A 20,364-nucleotide genomic window follows, 5' to 3' on the forward strand; every position below is an offset into this window, starting at 1 on the left:
TGACATCTGACCAGAGCCTGAGGGAAGAGGGGGAGAGAGACCTGTGGGGAAGCATCCCAGGTAGAAGGAACATTGAAGCGGAAAGCCCAGGAATAGGAGTGCACTTGGCATTTCCAAAGGATCTCGAGGAGGTAGGAGGGGCGGGAGAAGTGAGCCACATGAGCCCCGGAGAGTCAGATGGGGGCCAGGTCACAGAGAACCTTGTGGACCACTTCAAAAACTTGGTTTTTCACTTAAAAAAAAAACCCACTTTGGGACTTCCCTGGCGGTCCAGTGGTTGGGACTCCGCGCTTCCACTGCAGGGGACATGGGTTCAATCCCTGATCGGGGAGCTAAGACCCCATATGTCACGTTGTGCAGCCAAAGGAAAAGAAAACCACTTTGGTTGCTAATATAAGCGTAGGATTATTGTCTGGGAGGCTGGTGGACAGGAAAATTTGGAAGAGAAGAAAAATCTTCATAGTGGAGACGAAGAGGAAAGGAATGGTGAAGATTGGGGTCCTCCTAGATGGAGGGGGATCTGAGAGTCATTGCCTAATGGCTTGACTCTTTTTTTTTTCAGTCATCTATGACCGAAGGTAGTGAAGAGAGAGTGACATTGAGGGGAAAGGTTCCAGACAGAGAGATTTCAGAGAGAGAGAGGGTTTGGAAGAGCTGCCCAGGTTATGGAGGAAGAGTTCACGGGGCCCTGACGAGAGGCCAGCCTGCTAGGACCGCACCTTGGCGGGAGCCCTAATCAGACCACGGGGAGGGTTCTCTGCCCACTCAGCAGTCTGGGTGAGACGGAGAATGAGGGGGACACAGTGAGAGTGACTGGACCAGGGCCACCAGAGGTCTCCCAGACGGGGCGAGAGATGACGCGGAGGGGGCTCACAGACAGGGCAGATGTCATGGCCAGAGACAAGTGGTCTCAGCGGTGTAGAAATTTCCTGGTTTCTAAGAGTATTTAAGTTCCTCTTTGAGACCAAGATCCCTTTGAGATGAGATGAGGTTGATCCCTTTTTCACTAACCCAGAGGCAGCACGGCATCAGGGCAGACGATGGTGAACAGAGGAGAGTGATTCTGATCTCCGTATTCTGTTCTTTCCCAGCGAAGATGCTCTGTTTTCAATCAAAAACAAGATCATCCTAAATGTCACTGCTCCACACCCATCTGGGCTCCTGAAAGCAAGCTGCCTTGTTTCTGAATCAGATGTCATCACCCACTGAAAAGCCTCCTGCCTCCAAGTTTGGCTGGGTGGGAAAGCCTTGCACATCGCTCCCAGCGAGGCTGGCCCCATGGTTACAGGCGACCGTTTCCTGCAAAGGAAGAGGATGGAGCAGAAACAGGTAGTAACAGAGAACCATTTCATCACGGCTTCTCTGAACCTTCGGAGACCCACAGTTATATAAATATTAATGAGCTGATTTATGGGTGTGAACATTTTACTCCCCCAGAGCCACATGAAGCATTGACATTTTCGTGGGGCGTCCAGAAGGGGCAGCAGGAAACCAAACACAGCAACGTAGTCTATAAGCTACGACGGATTTCCCAGCTAAAACCCGGGACATTGTGCCTGAAGGTACAGACACAAGTCACGGCAGGCAAGCAGCAGGGCACTGAGATGCCAATGAAATCCTGCAAAGATCCGTCTTGGGAGAAATGTCCGGGTTCCCTCTGAGATATGGCCACACTCTCCTCAGACCCTGCTGCTGAGCCTCCTTCCAGGAATGACAGAAGAATATGCTCAGGACCCTGCACCTGCCTGCAGGCGGGAACTTTGTGGCTATAAATACATCACCCACTTCATGGGGGCACGGTGGGGCAGGGGGAGTGGAGAGGTTCCAAAAGCCCAATCACCCTCATGAACTCGTGAGGTAAGTTTCATTCATAAACATTTATATCCAGCAAAAGATTTCAAAACAGACTTTCTTTACATCAAGCATTCCCACAGAGGGAAGGGAAGCCGTGAGAAATTCCTCTACTGGTAGCCAAACGCTTTCCCTCACAACAGGAAATGATGCTCTAACACATGATGGTTGGGGGGTTATAACATCTGCAGATGTTTTCTGTAGAAGTGTTGTCGCATGAAAAGTTCTCATGTAGCAAACAGAAAGAACATTCAACATTTAAAAACATGTAACAATGTTTGTACACCATAGAGTTGTGCGTACACGTGTGTGTGTGTGTATGCATGTCTGTGTTTGTGTGTGTATGTGCTTTACACAACAGAAATGTGTATTTCTTCTTCTACTTAAAGGCATCAGAAAGACTGAGGTTTCTTAACATTGAGGTGTGCCAGATGCTTTGCATACCTCATGTTCTCGTTTCATCCTCACCACAAGCCCGGGAGGTATGGACTATTACTGTTACCATTTTATACTGAGGAAATGAGGTCCCTGGGGGTTAAACCTGAGGTCACACCAGCAGCAAAGGACAGAGTCAGCCTGACTCCAAAACCCATGTTCTTCCCACTATATGGCTTCCCCTTCTCAAGGTCCATCAAATACTTGTGCCCTTTCCTGTACACATATGTAAACGTTCCTGCTGGAGTAATTTTTATAGTTCATGGGAAAATGCTGCCAGGAGAGCTGAAGAGGAACAGAAGGAGATTTTTGAAAGCTACAGAAAGGATAGAGTTCCAACACGTATTTAGGCATTTCCAGAAGGTACAGCGCAAGAGTACAGTCTCAGCATTAATTAGCATCTCATGCATATGGGGTAAGGTGTCCTTCTATATCGTATTTAGGAGATATTCAGTTGCATCCCAAGCACAAACTATAGCTCATCTGCGTCCTACTGTTTTTGTCCACAATTTCCTCCACCTGTCAGACGACAGTCTCAGTTTCAGTGGTGGTGGTGTGGTCTTCCGGGCGCCTGGGTTGCATCTCATCTTTGAAAGCCCTCGTCAGAACCACTTTTAAAGACTCCTTGAACCGCTTCTTCCTGCTGCTGCCCACGAAGAAGTAAATAAAAGGGTTGGCGCTGCTATTGATTGTAGAGAAGAGAAGAGAAATGTGGTGCAAGTTCCTGAACGTCGACCAATACTCATAATAGAGCAGGTAGAGGAGCCTCATGGGCATGGCGAAGATGAAGAATATGATGATGGTGACCGAGATGACAAGGTACAGCTTCGAGGAATGGGACGCCCATGCATTCTTCCGAATCTTCACTACCAAGATGGTGCTGGACGCCACCATAAGTGGAGTGAAGACCAGGAAGCTCAGAATGGCTATGAAGATGATCACCGCCCTGCAGTCACTTCGGGAGTGAGTCTGTCCTTCACTGTCAATGCACATGACGTATTCCATGGTGGTCACTAAGCAGGAAAGTGCCCACAGGAGGGCACAGACGAATGCTGACTGGTGCTTGGGGCGATGGCAGCGGTACCAGATGGGGTACAGGACGGACAGGCACCTCTCCACACTGATGGCTGTCAGCAGATACAGACCCGTGTTGTAGCCAAAGAGAAATGTCACTGACAATGTGACAATCGTGTAGTAATAGCCAGAAGAGAGCTCGTAATCTAAAGCATAGTCGACAGACAGAATAAAGATGCAAAAGAGTAAGGAGATGTCCGCAATAGACAAGTGGGTGATGTAGACGGTGAAGGGGTTTCTTCTCATCCGGAAGCAGAGGAACCAGAGGAGGATTCCATTCTCAACAAAGCCCAGTGGGGAGATGCTCATGATCACCCAGTGCACGATGGGAATTTCCCGACGCGGGTCTGCTTCTGAGGTGTTCCCGCTGGTTGAGGCGTTCGAGGACTCCTCAGCAACAAATGATGTCCCGTTTGCCTCATCCATGAGGGGACCTCAGCCTGGGCTCTTCAGGTATTCTTCTGTAAATAAGTTTAAGAAAAAATCAAGGTTGATGAATTGCAGTAAAAGGGAGATTTCAGCTACGGATTATAACCTTCAAGTTATACAAAAAGTGTTTACTAGACTGTACAATTCTCTTTCCAACGAAGGTAAAATTAGACATTTCACTGAGAGGGAACTGATTTAATAATCTTTTTTGATCCCCCCGATAGTCTTTGATTCTGTATTACTACTTGCTTGTGGTTCAGCGCCAAAGGGGATCCGCCAAAACAAGAGGATCAAATTCCTGGTGTCCATATCTGGTCTGCCCGAGCTTTCTGAATGGTGTTTTGAAAACCATCTCATCTTCTGGGCCTTCATCTCCTGGTCTGAGAGACTAGGTTCATCACATTAAAATGGGATGACAAAATACATCTTTGGGCAATGTTGTTGTTGTCACTTTTTAATGCATAACGTGCCATAAATGATGGGTGATTGAGAGGGTACCAATATTTTCAAAAAAGTGTGAACAATTAGAAGGTATGTGTTTTATGTGGTTCAATAGGGTACCAATATTCAATATGGAAAAAGTATGTTCAATAGGGTACCAATATTTTCAAAAGTGTGAACAATTAGAAGGTATGTGTTTTATGTGGTCTCAATATCTGTGACGAAGCTGTGCACCTACTCAGACCAGGTATGCCCTGCAAACCATCCCTGGGGAACAGATGGTGCGTTTCAACAAGATGTATTCATATCCTCGTGCTGCATAGTCCAGACCATGTGGCAAAACACTATTGACAGATACTAAACAAAGCACTAACCCAAAACCAATAAAAATGCTAAATATTTGAGACTGCAAAGCAAAGATTATCAGCAACTTTCCCTCACACTTTAGGAATTACTAAATAAACATATGCACGGCTCCCACCCTCTTATATTTGTATATGACAAATATACATAAGCCACTTCCACCACTGGGGAATGGAAAAGGGAGATGCCACAGAGGTCATCTCCTTTGTTCCAACTCATGACGTCCTTGGCTTTTTTTTTTTTTTTTTGGTGGTGGTAAAACATTGTTCTTTGCTTTTGGTCCTTCCAAAACAGGGTCCTATATGTGCAAAATAATTAACCTCTAGAAAGTTAATTTGTAGATAGATGCCTTTTCTGAAAGAGCTCACGTGAGGCAGAACAGTACATAGACGTGATATTGTGTGAGCAGGTGGGCTGGTGAAAAGGCTAGTTTCCTCTCCAGTGTTTGATCCAGGAGCCCACAGAGGTCCCTGGCTGCATGGTCCTGAGACCCCTCTCCCCACTAACCCTTCCCTCAGCTGTTCTGATGACATCCTGGAAATTATTTTTACTGGAGCAGATTCTCCTTTTGTTTCATAATTAGGTAAGATATAGACCCCAGTACCCTTAGGAGCCAAACACAAGGACCGGAATTCACAATTCCATGGCATGGCTGACCAAAGAGCTGCTGTACAGACCAGGCTTTATTTGAAGTTTGTAGGTAAGATAGCCATATTCCTCAAGTTCATCCACCAAATATTTTTCAGTGCCAACTTCAGGCCAGGCACTGTTTCAGGCACTGGGCTACAGCCATGAATGAAACAGACAAAGCATCAACCTCTTGGAGTTTATATTCCAGTGGGGAGGCAGTCAATAACCAATAACTAATAATGACAGCAACAAACAAATAGATGTCAGATCGTAATAAGCACCACAGAGAAAAGTAACGCACAGACCACGGCGCAGACCAGAGTGTGGTTTTGGAGACAGTGAGACGTGGTTGGATTCTGGATGCAATTTGAATTGCTTACAGGTGAGATATGAGTTATTGAAGGAAAAGGGAAGAGTTTGTAGCCACTTGCTGAATGGATAACGTGCAGGGGGAGCAGTTTGGGAGGGGCCATACGGAGCTTGGGAAGCTCATGCAACAGCCAAACGGAGCTGTCTCAGAGCATGTCGGGAGCTGCGGTGTGGGAGCAGAGGTAGGCTGTGTGCAAACAGGTGAAATGTTACTCAGCCATAAAAAGGAACGAAACGGTGCCATTTGCAGAGATGTGGATGGACCTAGAGACAGTCTTACAGAGTGAAGTAAGTCAGAAAGAGAAAAACAAATATCGTATAATATCGCTTATATGTGGAATCTAGAAAAATGGTACAGGTGACCTTATTTGCGAAGGAGAAATAGAGACACAGATGTAGAGAACAAACGTATGGGTACCAAGCGGGGAGAGGGGTGGCATGAACTGGGAGATTGGGATTGACATATATACACTACTATGTATAAAACAGATAACTAATGAGAACCTACTGTATAGCACAGGGAACTCAATGCTCTGTGGTGACCTAAATGGGAAGGAAATCCAAAAAAGAGGGGATATACATATATGTATAGCTGATTCACTTTGCCGTACAGCAGAAACTAACACAACATTGTAAAGCAACTATACTCCAATAAAAATGTTAAAAATAAATAAATAAAGATCATCATGCACAGACACACACACACAAAAACAAGGTGAAACGTAAAATCATGAGGCTAGATGAGATAACCTACGAAATATGGGTCATTAAAAAGGAGAAGAAGTCCAAGGACTGAGGCTTGGAGCGTTTCAAAGTTTAGCGCTTGGGGGAATGAAGAGAAGGAAGCAAAAGAAACTGAGAAGCTAGGAGCATAATTTATTCATGGGAACAGGAGGGAAGGCAGAGTGTGTGGTTTAAGATGCAGCCAGGTGGGTCGAGTGAAGAGGGAGTGTTACAAGTTGGAAGAAGTTCTCTTCTGAATGTGCAGTATCTCTTTTTTCAGCAAAGTCAGGAGCAAGGTCATCTGCTAAGAGTGAGGCGATGTTAAGGGTTTAAGGAGAGAGGGCAAGAAGTGAAGTAATTAGGTGAAAGAGGGAAAGGACTGGGTAAATATACAAAGAGCAAGATTTCCGGGCAAACCTTAGAGCTTGCCTGGATTAGTGCTCATGAATTTAAAGAGAGATGATTGGCATGACGTGTGCTTTTCTCCAGCTATGGCTCAGCTGTCCAGGTGTGAGTGTGCAGAAAGAGGAGAGATGGATTTAACCAGGATTGGGGTACTACCAGGCTGGTGCAATGGAAAGTGGGGGACACATTATAGCACATAGAAAGTGGGGGACACACTACAGCACATAGACTAAGGAATTCAAAAGGGTTAGGAGAAAAGTGAGGCCAGGAGAGAGGTGACAGAGGGTGAACAGGAAATAGGAGCCCTCGACTGTAGATCCCAGCAGTGTCAGAGAACTAACTGCTGAAGTCCAAGTACTAAAGGTAGAGAACTGGAAAATAGGAGGTGGAGATTGAACAGTCAGATGCTTGAAGCTGAGATTGCAGTGGTGTGGTTTGGGGGTTACTGGTATTGATAAATGTAGCACATGACCATGGAAATGAATGGCTGAGGGAGAGTGGAGGACAAGATCCTTTGAGGTGAGATCAGGACCTGGAGCCAGGGTGTTGGAAGAATTGTCTACATGGACATTGAAATCACGGGGAAATAGGCTAGAATACAGGAATATCATTAGAAAAAACTGGCTGTGAGCTAGGTGTTAAATCCTTAAGGAATTTGGAAGAGCGGCCCAGAGGTCTGTAGACAGTCACAGCAAGGAGGGTGGTAAGTAACACAGCTGGATGGTATGCACTTTAGAGCTGGGTGTTTTGTTGTTGGTGGTGATGGTGTTTCAGGGGGAGAGAAGAAGCAAACAGAAAAACCTGAAACACAAAAACAGTAGAGGGTATGAAGGGTCTAGATCAGTGTTGTCCAACAGAAATGTAATGTGAGCCATGTGTGTAATTTAAGGTTTTCTGCGAGCCACACGCAAAAACGTAAAAAGAAACATGTGAAATGAATTTTAATAGCATATTTTATTTAATCCAATGTGTTCAAAATATCATTTCAATGTGTAATCGATATAAAAAATATTAATGAGCTACTTTAGCTTCTTTTTTTCCACAGTAAGTCTTCAAAATGCAGTGTGTATTTTATTCTCATAGAGCATCATGCTTCAGACCAGCAACACTTCACATGTGCACTGGCCACACATGGCCAGTGGCTACCATATTGGATGGCACAGATCTAGGGCCATCACAAAACCAAAATAGCTTACATGAGGGAGTCAAATGTTTTCATCTTTTAATAACAAACCTAAATCAAAGAATAGAAATGTAAAATCAGGACCTAGTAAGAATTTTTAAGAAAAGGGACAAGAACATCTTTCTGACTCAGTTCACAGTCTGGAATCCCTCACGGACCACAGCATCATTCAGCTTTTAGTTTCTCATTATATGCAAGAGAGCTCTCGTGTACTCCTCAAAAAAATCAGTCAGGAATTAATACACAGAAATCTCTTGCATTCTTATACACTAATGATGAAAAATCTGAAAGAGAAATTAAGGAAACACTCCCATTTACCACTGCAAGAAAAAGAATAAAATACCTAGGAATAGACCTACCTAAGGAGACAAAAGACCTGTATGCAGAAAACTATAAGACACTGATGAAAGAAATTAAAGACAATACAAACAGATGGAGAGATATACCATGTTCTTGGATTGGAAGAATCAATATTGTGAAAATGACTGTACTACCCAAAGCAATCTACAGATTCAATGCAATCCCTATCAAACTACCAATGGCATTTTTCACAGAACTAGAACAAAAAATTTCACAATTTGTATGGAAACACAAAAGACCCCGAATAGCCAAAGCAATCTTGAGAAAGAAAAACGGAGCTGAAGGAATCAGGCTCCTGGACTTCAGACTATACTACAAAGCTACAGTAATCAAGACAGTATGGTACTGGCACAAAAACAGAAATATAGATCAATGGAACAGGATAGAAAGCCCAGAGATAAACCCATGTACATATGGTCACCTTATCTTTGATAAAGGAGGCAAGAGTATACAATGGAGAAAAGACAGCCTCTTCAATAAGTGGTGCTGGGAAAATTGGACAGCTACATGTAAAAGAATGAAATTAGAACACTTCCTAACACCATACACAAAAATAAACTCAAAATGGATTAAAGACCTAAATGTAATGTCAGACACTATAAAACTCTTAGAGGAAAACATAGGCAGAACACTCTATGACATAAATCACAGCAAGATCCTTTTTAACCCACCTCCTAGAGAAATGGAAATAAAAACAAAAATAAACAATTGGGACCTAATGAAACAAAAACTTTTGCACAGCAAAGGAAACTATAAACGAGATGAAAAGACAACCCTTAGAATGCAAGGAAATATTTGCAAATGAAGCAACTGACAAAGGATTAATTTCCAAAATATACAAGCAGCTCATGCAGCTCAATATCAAAAAAAACAAACAAGCCAATCCAAAAATGGGCAGAATACCTAAACAGACATTTCTCCAAAGAAGATATACAGATTGCCAAAAAACACATGAAAGAATGCTCAACATCATTAATCATTAGAGAAATGCAAATCAAAACTACAATGAGGTATCACCTCACACCGGTCAGAATGGCCATCATCAAAGAATCTACAAACAATAACTGCTGGAGAGGGTGTGGAGAAAAGGGAACTCTCTTGCACTGTTGGTGGGAATGTAAATTGATACAGCCACTATGGAGAACAGGATGGAGGTTCCTTAAAAAACTAAAAGTAGAACTACCATATGACCCAGCAATCCCACTACTGGGCATATACCTGAGTAAACCATAATTCAAAAAGAGTCATGTACCACAATGTTCATTGCAGCACTATTTACAATACTCAGGACATGGAAGCAACCTAAGTGTTCATCGACAGATGAATGGATAAAGAAGATGGGGCACATATATACAATGGAATATTACTCAGCCATAAAAAGAAACGAAATTGAGTTATTTGTAGTGAGGTGGATGGACCTAGAGTCTGTCATACAGAGTGAAGTAAGTCAGAAAGAGAAAAACAAATACCGTATGCTAACACATATATATAGAATCTTAAAAAAAAAAGAGAGAGGGAGAAGGTTCTGATGAACCTAGGGGCAGGACAAGAATAAAGACGCAGACATAGAGAATGGACTTGAGGACACGGGGAGGGGGAAGGGTAAGCTGGGACGAAGTGAGAGAGTGCCATGGACTTATATATACTACCAAATGTAAAATAGGTAGCTAGTGGGAAGCAGCCGCATAGCACAGGGAGATCAGCTCGGTGCTTTGTGACCACCTAGAGGGGTGGGATAGGGAGGGTGGGAGGGAGACGCAGGAGGGAGGGGATATGGGGATATATGTATACATATCACTGATTCACTTTCTTATACAGCAGAAACTAACACAACATTGTAAAGCAATTATACTCCAATAAAGATGTTAAAAAATAAATAAATAAAATGCACTCACATTAAATATAAAAAGAAAATCAGTTAGGAAAGGTGTTTCCACACATAAGACCAAATTGTATTTTTCTATTATAGTCAAACTCAAGTAACCAAATTCTCTTTCTAAAGAGAGATCATCTTGTTTCCGTTGTTTAACCAACATGTAGGTTTCAGTCACTGCACTAGGAGTTAAAGATACAGAAGGAAATAAGACACAGTCATCTGCACAGTTTTACAGGGGAGGCAGACAGAACTAAATCTAATTCAGTATGGGAAATGGAATAAAGGAGACTGACCGCATCAGAGCAAACACGCACCAGGAAGCCTTGTCTCAGGGTTTCAAGGCGGGCTTCACAGGGCTGGGCCTTGAAGGGTCAGTAGGAATTTGTTAGCTGAGGAAGGAAAAGAAAGGCATTTTAAGAAAAAAGAACAGATGGACAAAGGCATGGAGGCAGGAGGGCACAGAATGTTGGTTGTGGAGTTTGAGGAGACTGGTGGACCCGAGGTGGAGGTATGACTTAACGAGAAATAAACAACTAGACTGAAGCATGAAGGCCTGGCTATGATGCTTCTTTAAATATCAGGCTTATTTTATAGGTTATGCTTATCCAACATTAGTGCTTAAAAATTATATGGGGGGGCTTCCCTGGTGGCGCAGTGGTTGAGAGTCTGCCTGCTAGTATAGGGGACACGGGTTCGAGCCCTGGTCTGGGAAGATCCCACATGCCGCGGGGCGACTGGGCCCGTGGGCCACGACTGCTGAGCCTGCGCGTCTGGAGCCTGTGCTCCGCAACAAGAGAGGCCGCGATAGTGAGAGGCCCGCACACCGCGATGAAGAGTGGCCCCCACTTGCCACAACTGGAGAAAACCCTCACACAAAACGAAGACCCAACACAGCTAAAAAATACATAAATAAATAAATAAATAAAGTAGCTATTAATTAAAAAAAAAAATTATATGGGGGTGCTTCCCTGGTGGTGCAGTGGTTGAGAGTCTGCCTGCCAATGCAGGCGACACGGGTTCGAGCCCTGGTCTGGGAGGATCCCACATGCCGCGGAGCAATTAGGCCCGTGTGCCACAACTGCTGAGCCTGCGCGTCTGGAGCCTGTGCTCCACAACAAGAGAGGCCGCGACAGTGAGAGGCCCGCGCACCACGATGAAGAGTGGCCCCCGCTTGCTGCAACTAGAGAAAGCCCTCGCACAGAAACGAAGACCCAACACAGTCAAAGATAAATAAATTAATTAATTAATTTAAAAAATATATTATATGGTGTTGCTTATTAAAAATGCAAATTCCAGGGCCCCACTGTTTCAGGAAGCCTGGGGTGGGACCCTGGAATCTGAACTTTCATAACCCAGGGCATTCTGATGCAGATGGGTCCTGGGCCATGGTTTGAAAAACACTACCCTACTGTATAGCACAGGGAACTCTACTTAATACTCTGCAATGACCTATATGGGAATAGAATCTGAAAAAGAGTGGAGATATATATATATGTATATAACTGATTCACTTTGCTGTACAGCAGAAAAACTAAGACAACATTGTAAATCAACTATACTCCAATAAAAATTAATTTAAAAAAAAAAAGAAAAATACTACCTTTTGTACTAGGGAGCCATTGAAGTTTCAGTGCAGGGCTGGGATGTGACCTGAACTGTGCTTTAGAAAGGCTACCCTGGTCATAGTCTACAGGCTGAAAGGAAGGGAATGGTGGATGGATCAAAGAATCCAGTAGGGGGTTGTTGAAATAGTCCCAGTGAGAAATCAGAACTAGGATAATGACTGAAGGAAAGAACGGATTCCAGAGACATTTCAGAGAAGACTGGCAAGGCCCCAGTGACCATGAAGGGGAAGAGGAATGGAGGAATCAGTGGACTGAGCTTCCCGTCTGAGGAGGCTGTGTAGACAACTCCTGTTGACTGAGATCAGGAGAGCAGGAGGGGCAGCGGCTGGGACAACAAAGAATTAGGTTCGTTGTGTGTTGAGAATGAAGCATCAGGAGGACACGCATAAGGGTGGATTCCAGGTGTGTTAGCCTGTGTGTTCTCTGCTCCCAAGGGCCTACATCTTTCAATAAGCAGAACTTCACAAAACAAAGAATAATCGACACACGAGATCTTTAGAACATTATTCATTACTGTGCATTTGCCTGATTATAAATTTCAAATGCAGTATGTATATGCATAACTGATTCACTTTGCTGTACACCTGAAACTAACACAACATTGTAAATCAAGTATACTCCAACAAATATTTTTTAAAATATAAGTAAAAAAATAAATTTCAAATGCACAAGTCACCTAAGATCACACGCTCCTCTTCTATTCCCATGTCTCTGGCCTGGGCTCCTGGGATCAGTCTCCTCATTTCCTGTTTTTGCTCCCTGCACCAATCTATCCTTCCCAGACCCTCACATTGCCATTCCTTCCTTTTCTAATACTCTCTCCACCACTCTGGTGTTCCTCATTAATTACCTCTATAGCCATGACATTCCTCCTTATAGAGTTAAAATTATATCTTTTCCCATTAAACTGCAAACTCTTCCAAGGCAAAACTTTATTATTCACGCCTGAATCTCTAGGACTTGACATAGCCATTCAATAAATACATACTGAATTATTCCAAGAGATAAAGGCCATCACCATGGCCCTGAGGATGCACCCTGGTTACCCATGAAAGAAAACCGCCATCCTGAGCCCAGGCCATCACATGTGTCTTGATCATGATGTGGTTGGAAAGCAAATAAAAATCCCATTGAAACTAATTCTCATTAAAAACTAACAATAACTCTGGGGACTTCCCTGGTGGCACAGTGGTTAAGACTCCACACTCCCAATGCAGGGGGTCCGGGTTCAAGCCCTGGTCAGGGAACTAGATCCCACGTGCCGCAACTAAGAGTTCGCATGCCTCAACTAAGGAGCCAGCCTGCCACAACTAAGACCCGGCTCAACCAAATAAATAAATAAATATTAAAAAAAAACAAACTAACAATAACCCTCCAAACTGATTTGTTATAGCGTGGTTTTATTTAAATGAACACATTGCTAAAAGTTACATTCCCAGTCTTACCAGACCAAACTGAATTTCAGTCCCTCAGGTGAAATAGCAGATGGCAAGAAGTGCCTTGAACGCAGCTGGTCCTACCTGCTCACCACCCCCAGACCCTTTCTTGCTCCAGGCTCCTGGGTCATTTTGCATACTATTCATCTCCATTGGTGGATGACTAAGATGTCTGAGGTGGGGAAGGGTAAGGAGAGTGGAAGGGTGAGTGCTGCGAGCTGAAAAGACCGTCTAGCTCAGAAAGCAGTGAAGATGAGGGGAAGCAATCGCACTGCAGGATTAACTGCTATGGGTAACCTGTCTCCCTGTCAACCCAGTTCTGGTACCACGGGCTCTCTGTCCAGGCACACACAGCATCTTCTTTGTGCACCTCTCTTTCTAGGCAGCAATCATCTTTGCAGTGATGCATGTTTATCCAACCGTGACTGTCCCGGATGGAAGGAGAGTATCCTAACAGCACTCTGTGTCCCTGACGTGGTTGGTAACACAGCAACACAGCAGTAGAAACCCCACTATGCAGGAAATGGCATCATTCCGGGAAGCACTATTGGCAGCATCAGAGAAGCGTCTTCCCAGCCTCTCTTCCCTACAAGTCCTAGGGAGACAGCAGTAAGGTGGAGCGTGAGAATGCCATTGCCTAGGACTTCAGGGTTCAAGGCACCTTCCCTTTGTGTTAGCTTTGGATCCTTCAATCAGCTTGGGAGGCTGTTAAGTATGAAGGAAAAATATCGCCTGCCTTATCAGTAAACAAAGCATGTTGCAGCTATCAAGTCATCACATTACAGCCACCCTGATGGTGAGCCTTGAGGGAACTCAGGATGGAGGCAGGATGCTCCCCCCGACCCCACCCCACCCCCCACCCCCACACCCCTCCCCCACCCCCACACCCCTCCCCCACCCCCAACCCCCACCCCTCCCCCACCCCCAACCCCCACACCCACCCCCACCCCGCCACCAAGCAGCCAAACCCAAAATGATGCACCCTGAGGAGACTCCGGATGAGAAAGCACAGGATACTGGCCTCAGATAGCTGAGGTGCGTATGAAAGGAAAGATTTCAGTGAGCTCAGAGAGACTGTGAGATACACACATTCTCAACTAATTTGAGGGTTCTTACTCTGAGCTCTTCCCACTCTGCCCTGGGGCTGAATCCTCTTTTTAAGACCTTACCTTTTATAGCCTCTCTGTTATAAATCTAATCTAATCTGCCTCTAATCCCTCCTATTTAAGGAGTTGAAGGCATCACATTTCCTAATGTTACAGGATTTTTTTTTTCCTCCAAAGACTCATCTAATTTCTGATTATGACTTTGCCAACTTAGGACTGAAATCACTGTGTTGTCTCCACATTCAAAGTCCACTGTGAAGTAAAGTAGCCGCCAGTGCTGTTTAAATGGCCCCCCAGTACCCAAGGGCTCACCCCAACAGGCTCATTTTATAGTCTGTTTAATCTTTATTTATTTATTTATTATTTATTTATTCATTTTTGGCTGCGTTGGGTCTTAGTTGCTGCTCACAGGCTTTCTCTAGTTGCAGCAAGGGGGGCTACTCTTCATTGCATTGAGTGGGCTTCTTATTGCAGTGGCTTCTCTAGCTGCGGAGCACGGGCTCTAGGTACACAGGCTTCAGTAGTTGTGGCACGCGGGCTCAGTAGTTGTGGCTTGCGGGCTCTAGAGCGCAGGCTCAGTAGTTGTGGCGCACGGGCTTAGTTGCTCCACGGCATGTGGGATCTTCCCGGACCAGGGCTCAAACCTGTGTCCCCTGCATTGGCAGGCGGATTCTTAACCACTCTGCCACCAGGGAAGTCCTATAGTCTGTTTAATCTTAAAACAAAATGAGGGATTTAACTTTTATCATTGCCTTTTTTCTAATTATAAAACAATATTTGTGTTCATTGAAGAAAATTTGAAAAATTCAGTAGGAAAAATAAATCACATAAAACCACTACTCAAAATTAACCTGATCTAACATTTTGGGTTGTTTCTTTTTAATCTTTTTTTCTCCATCTCACACACATTCTCTTTTAAAACTGAGATTGCATTTTATAATCTGTTTTGGTTGCCTGCTTTTTTTTTCGCTCAATATCATACTGTAAACATTTTCTCTGTCAGCCTTTACTTTAAAAAACATGACTTTAATCATCGCTATTTGGATGTACCATAATTTATTTTTAATAATCCTCTAACTTTGGACATACCAGTTTCTTCTGATGTTTCACTATTATTTTTTCAAAATAACAAAACGCTGTAATGAACTCTCTTGGATGCAAATTTTGTGCACATCTTTCATCATCTTCCTAGGACATATTTCTAAAAGTGGAATTGCTGGATCAAAGGGTATAAATATTTTTCAAGATTTTAAAACATTTTAACAAGTTGTCTTCCAAAAACGGTATCAATTATACTGACATCACGGTATGAGAATTCTTTTTTTCACAGCATATATACTTTTTTGTCCCCATACATCTCCGTTTTTAAAAATTCCCAACTTTGATAGGTGATTAAAAAGGTATTTTGATTTAATTTGCATTTATTTGCTCTCTCATGAGTTTGAATATTTTTCATGATAACAGTCATTTGAATTTCTTCTTCGACATTATTTTTTCATTTCTTTTACTGAGTTGCAAGAATTCTTCGTAAATATAATACTTTGTCAAATATGTTGGAAATTCTTTTCCCCAGAAACTGGGGTATTTGATAGAAGATGTAAGAGGATACAGCTTGGAGTTTTCATAAACACACTTCCTGACTGTTACAAATCTGCCTGTCCTCTGTTGATAATTGAGGTTTAGAAGTTGAAGGAATCACGTAGATACTGCAAACCACTCTTTAATTTACATGTGAGGAAGCTAGCTCATAACTAGCTCGAGATTACATATTTAGTTAGCAGCCAAGCCAGAACCAGAGCCTAGATTGCCCAGGTCCAAGTGGGCACTATTTCTCCTCCCCACTCCAGTCTTTTGTCAACAGTTCATCTATGTGTGAAGTTCACTCACCCACGCATGTGGCTAGTAGAACTTTGGGGACATTTAACAATGGCCTTAATGTCACCAGAAGTGATTACCACAATCAATTTGACTGTTAGTAAAGATTTTTATTAAAAGCCTCAAGGACTGGACTCTTTGTTTATTAAAGGATGCTATTATTTATTAGAAGATGGATTTTTATTTATTAAAGCACCATCTCATCTACCCAGTGCCAAACACTGAACAACAATAAAAACAGAAAGGGATGAGTTGCTTTCAGTTTCTTCTCATCCGACTTTCTTCTGCAAAGTGGAGTGACCACTTTGGTGATAGTAGTCGTCACCACTATCAACAAACACCTCTATTAGAAAACAATAAAAGTGAGACGGTCCAGACAGCAGCATCACGCTTTTAGACAAGTTCCCCAAAAGGGAGTAAGATGTAATCTCGTTCCCGCATCCCTGCCCACACACAATACAAAGTGTGTTATGAGATTCTACTCCATCTCCTCGCTGTGGTCTCAGAGACGACACCATTGCCTAGACACGCTTTCTCCCCTCTGGCTCTCTTGTCTCTTTGTAGTTTCTTCTCTGTCTCCTTTCCTGGATCTGTTCTCACCCTCCCTTTGGGCCACTAGGCTCCATTCCTGACCCTCCTCCCTTCTCACCCTCCCTGGGTGGCTTCATCCAATCCCCTCATTTCAACTGTTACCACATACTAATGAAATCCAAATCTACAGTTCTAAGTCAGACAGCTCTCCGGAATATCAGACCCTATAACTAATAGCCCTGGGTATCTCTTACTGGGCCTCTCGTAACAGCACACCAACCTCAGCTGATCCAAAACAGAAATCAGACCTTCCCTGCTGTTCCGTACTTCCTCTGGTAGTTTTAGTCTGCCAAGCCAAAAAACTGGATGTTCTACCAGGCACTACTCATCTCGTATGTCCCTGCACCAGTCCCTAGAATCAGCCATTTCTCCAAGGAGCCCTGGTTCCTTTGAGTAGAGATGAGTATATAGAAGCCAAGATCTGGATGTGGGGTGTACCCGTTGCTATTGAGGCGTCACCGCTCCCAGGCCCTCTCAGGGGACAGAGCTAAGGAGTATATGTATATAAATATATAGGTACAGGCATACATATATGCACTGACATCCATATTTCCATAACTTTCTACATATGTATTGATTACCAATGACTTCACACCAATATCTCCAATTTTGCTCCAGCATCACTGAGTTCAGTTTAGTGTTCTTCCTCTCCGTATTCGTAATTCTCATCTCTGATGGTAAGAAACCTGACTCCCATTGTCCGCAAGGCATTTACTTGTTAGATCAATCCACGAATAGGGAAACCATCTCCTCTGTCTGCCGCCGCCCGTCCTCCACCCCCACCCGGATGCCCTCCTCATTCTGTTGATGCCCTTTCACCTCATGCCGCTGTCTCCTGCCCTGGGACACACTCCTCACCCAGCAGGAGCTCTGAACTTGGCTCCTGGTCCCCTCCCCCGCCACGCAGATGCCCTCCTTGTCCTGCCATGTCGCTGCTACCTCTCTCACCCCAGCTGGGCTGCTCAGGCTCCTCCACCTCATGCAAGCCCCAGGCTGTGAGAGAGGGTGTACTTAGCACCAACCTCCCTCCCCGCAAACATCAAAAGAACTGTAGGCAGTAAGGCATCTGAATGCAAAAGAGATGTTTGAAAAAAGAGGTTGGACATTGTTCCAACTAAGTTGCAGGGTGACTGTCTATTCTGCCTGTGCTTAGCCTGCTTTGCCTCGGAGCCATGCTTTCGCTCAAACTGACCGTAGATGTGAGTCCTAAACAAAGTAGATTAGCCCCTCTGAACCTCAGGTCCTTCACATAGTTGGCACATAGTTTACTGTATTTCTGGAAGCCTGGGGTGTAAAAAAAGCTAGAGACTGAAGAGCATTTTGCCAATACGAGTCTCATGGAAACGCCAAACTGAGATCATAAATCAACAAACAGGGAAAACAAGAATGGTGGTTTCCATAGATGTTTAAGGATGTGGGCTGGCAGGTCTACTCCAAATTGCTACCTGCATTTACTTCTCAATGAAAGTGAGAGGAACAGATGAGCAGCGAAGGTGATACAAAAGCAAGAAGAAGGAAAGAAGGCAGAGTTGTGGGGAGTTTCAGCTTTAACGAGGTATAAGGCAGAGTCTTAAGTGCTCTACGTATAGGCTTGCTGAAGTTTTCTCTAAAGATCTAAGACGCAGGCATCCTCTTCCACATTCCCATTCAGTTGCCCACAGTGCTCCCATGATCCTGAATTCTCAGTCTACCACGTCAGTCTTAAAAGGAAGGACAGAAAGAAGGAAGGAAGGAGGGAGGGAGGGAGGGGGAAAGGAAAGGAAAAGAAAGGAAAGGAAAGGAAAGGAAAGGAAAGAAAAGGAGAGAAAAGCCAACCAAATGAGTGCCCAGCGTAGGCCATCTGAAACCTTGTATGTTCCTAGGCAACAAAAAGGAGAGGCCTGACCCGAGGCTGGACCTTCCAGGTGTGCAGCTCCAGAAGAAAAGGCAAATTCTCCCCTCTGTGTGTGTGCAGTAACCTGGACAAACAGAAACCCATCTGTGAGATGGAATTTCCATGGCAGGTACGGGATCTGATGGGAATGTGCCGGCAGGAACATCTGTCCTGATATTAAACGCCTCATTCCCAGCTTCCTAACCCTTGAGCCAACTGCACAGAGAAGCAGGAACTCCTTGCTCCCTTTCCAAGTGTACAGCAGGATCGACTTAGACCACTCGTCTCAGAAGTGGGGGGACTGGGGGTAACTTTCTCTCCTGGGGGACATTTGGCATCTTGATGGTCCCACTGAGAGGAGAAGCCTACTGGCATCTAGTGGGCCGAGGCCAGCGGTGCTACTAAACATCCTACAGTGCACAGAAGAGCTTCCCACAGCAAAGAATTTCTGGCCTCCCGTGTCGCGGCGCCAAGGCTGAGGCAGCTAGAGGCAGGCTTGCTTCCACCCTCTCACTGCTGCCTACATAGCGATCGGACAAAATCCCGCACGTTCTCTCCCCAGTTTCCCCTCCCCACCCTGCCTGGGAAATATTGCCAAGATACTCACATCAAAGAGCAGGAGATTCTTTTCAACGCAACCTCGCCGCCCGTGGGCCGCACACCTGTCTTTAGAAGCCACAGAAACCAATACTAATGCTGGTGCCCCCTGAGGAAAGGCAGAGGAACATCAATCCAGCCTCCAGCCAAGAGATTTCCCCGGAGGAATCAAATGCACTAACAATCCCTTCATACCCCAACCCCTTTATCGTTTATCACATCCCATTAAACAACCTTGAGCACCTCCAAGTCCACCATCAGATTCGTGAATGGATCCTAAGACTCTGGTCCCCTGTCACGAGTCAAAAAGAAAAAGTTAACACAGAAGTTTCAACCCCGAAGTTGAAAAACGACGTCTGGGGACAGCTAACGCAGCAAAGAAGCAAATTTTCCAAAACAAAGGCAGGAGGAGACAGGTTTTTGCCAACAAACACCAAACATCTAACACACTATGAAAACAACCAGCACAGAAAGAGTGGCCCGGGCAATGGCTTTTTGAAGAGGGAAAATCTTACTCTGGTTGTCAAGAGTAGCTACACCATTAGAAACTGGGGTGCAGACTCACTAGGTCCACTTGCTCGGGGAGAGTCAGAGGTGGCAGCAGGAAGGCTGGTCATTCGCGTCCTGGGGCACTGCTGTCCCACCAGCCCGCAGGGTCTCCGGTCCCAGCATGTCCTCCAAGGATGGCTGCAGCCTCCCTTCTCCGAAGAAATCAGAGCCGCTCTCCCACTGCTGAAAATATTTGAGAAGTGCAAAGCAGATGGTCCCACGCTTATCAGCAGAAGCTGTGCTTCAAACGGCATCGTTCGGTGACACATGCAAGTGAAAATCTTCACGCTGATCCGCGATGGGAAGAAGCTGGTGATCATGTGAGGTGGTTGACCCCCTTGAACGACCAGCGCCAGCCAGGGCTGAGGAGGCAGATGGCCCAGAGACATGCTGCACGGAAGGGCGGCATCGCGTGTGCGGCAGAAAGACGGACCCAGCTCGAATTCCTGACTCAGCCTGTAACTAACCAAGCGATGTCTGCCAAGCTCTGGAAGACTCAGTTTTGTCCCCTGTAAAATGGAGCTAATCATGACCACCCAAAGTTGCAATGGTTAGGGACTTCCCTGGCGGTCC

At 44.7% G+C, this 20,364-nt stretch overlaps 1 protein-coding gene across 2 annotated transcripts; it reads right to left on the reverse strand.

Annotated features, from left to right (window-relative positions):
- Positions 1-1,491: 1,491 nt before the first annotated feature.
- On the reverse strand, positions 1,492-20,003 carry MAS1 (MAS1 proto-oncogene, G protein-coupled receptor). Of its 2 annotated transcripts, none has more exons than XM_036871861.1 (2): positions 19,808-20,003; positions 1,492-3,821 (listed from the first exon to the last, which is right to left on the reverse strand). In XM_036871861.1, exon 2 carries the CDS (start codon positions 3,784-3,786, stop codon positions 2,809-2,811), a length of 978 nt encoding a protein of 325 aa, XP_036727756.1. In that variant the 5' UTR covers positions 3,787-3,821; positions 19,808-20,003; the 3' UTR covers positions 1,492-2,808. The 2 variants fall into 2 exon arrangements, with proteins under 2 accessions (XP_036727756.1, XP_036727757.1); XM_036871862.1 differs by lacking the exon at positions 19,808-20,003 and adding an exon at positions 19,253-19,307.
- Positions 20,004-20,364: the final 361 nt, after the last annotated feature.

Source organism: Balaenoptera musculus, chromosome 12 (genome assembly GCF_009873245.2).
Source record: "Balaenoptera musculus isolate JJ_BM4_2016_0621 chromosome 12, mBalMus1.pri.v3, whole genome shotgun sequence".
NCBI lineage: Eukaryota > Metazoa > Chordata > Mammalia > Artiodactyla > Balaenopteridae > Balaenoptera > Balaenoptera musculus.

Coding starts and splice junctions, on each gene's coding strand:
- MAS1 (XM_036871861.1), bottom strand. CDS start 3,786: ATGGATGAGGCAAACGGGACATCATTTGTTGCTGAGGAGTCCTCGAAC.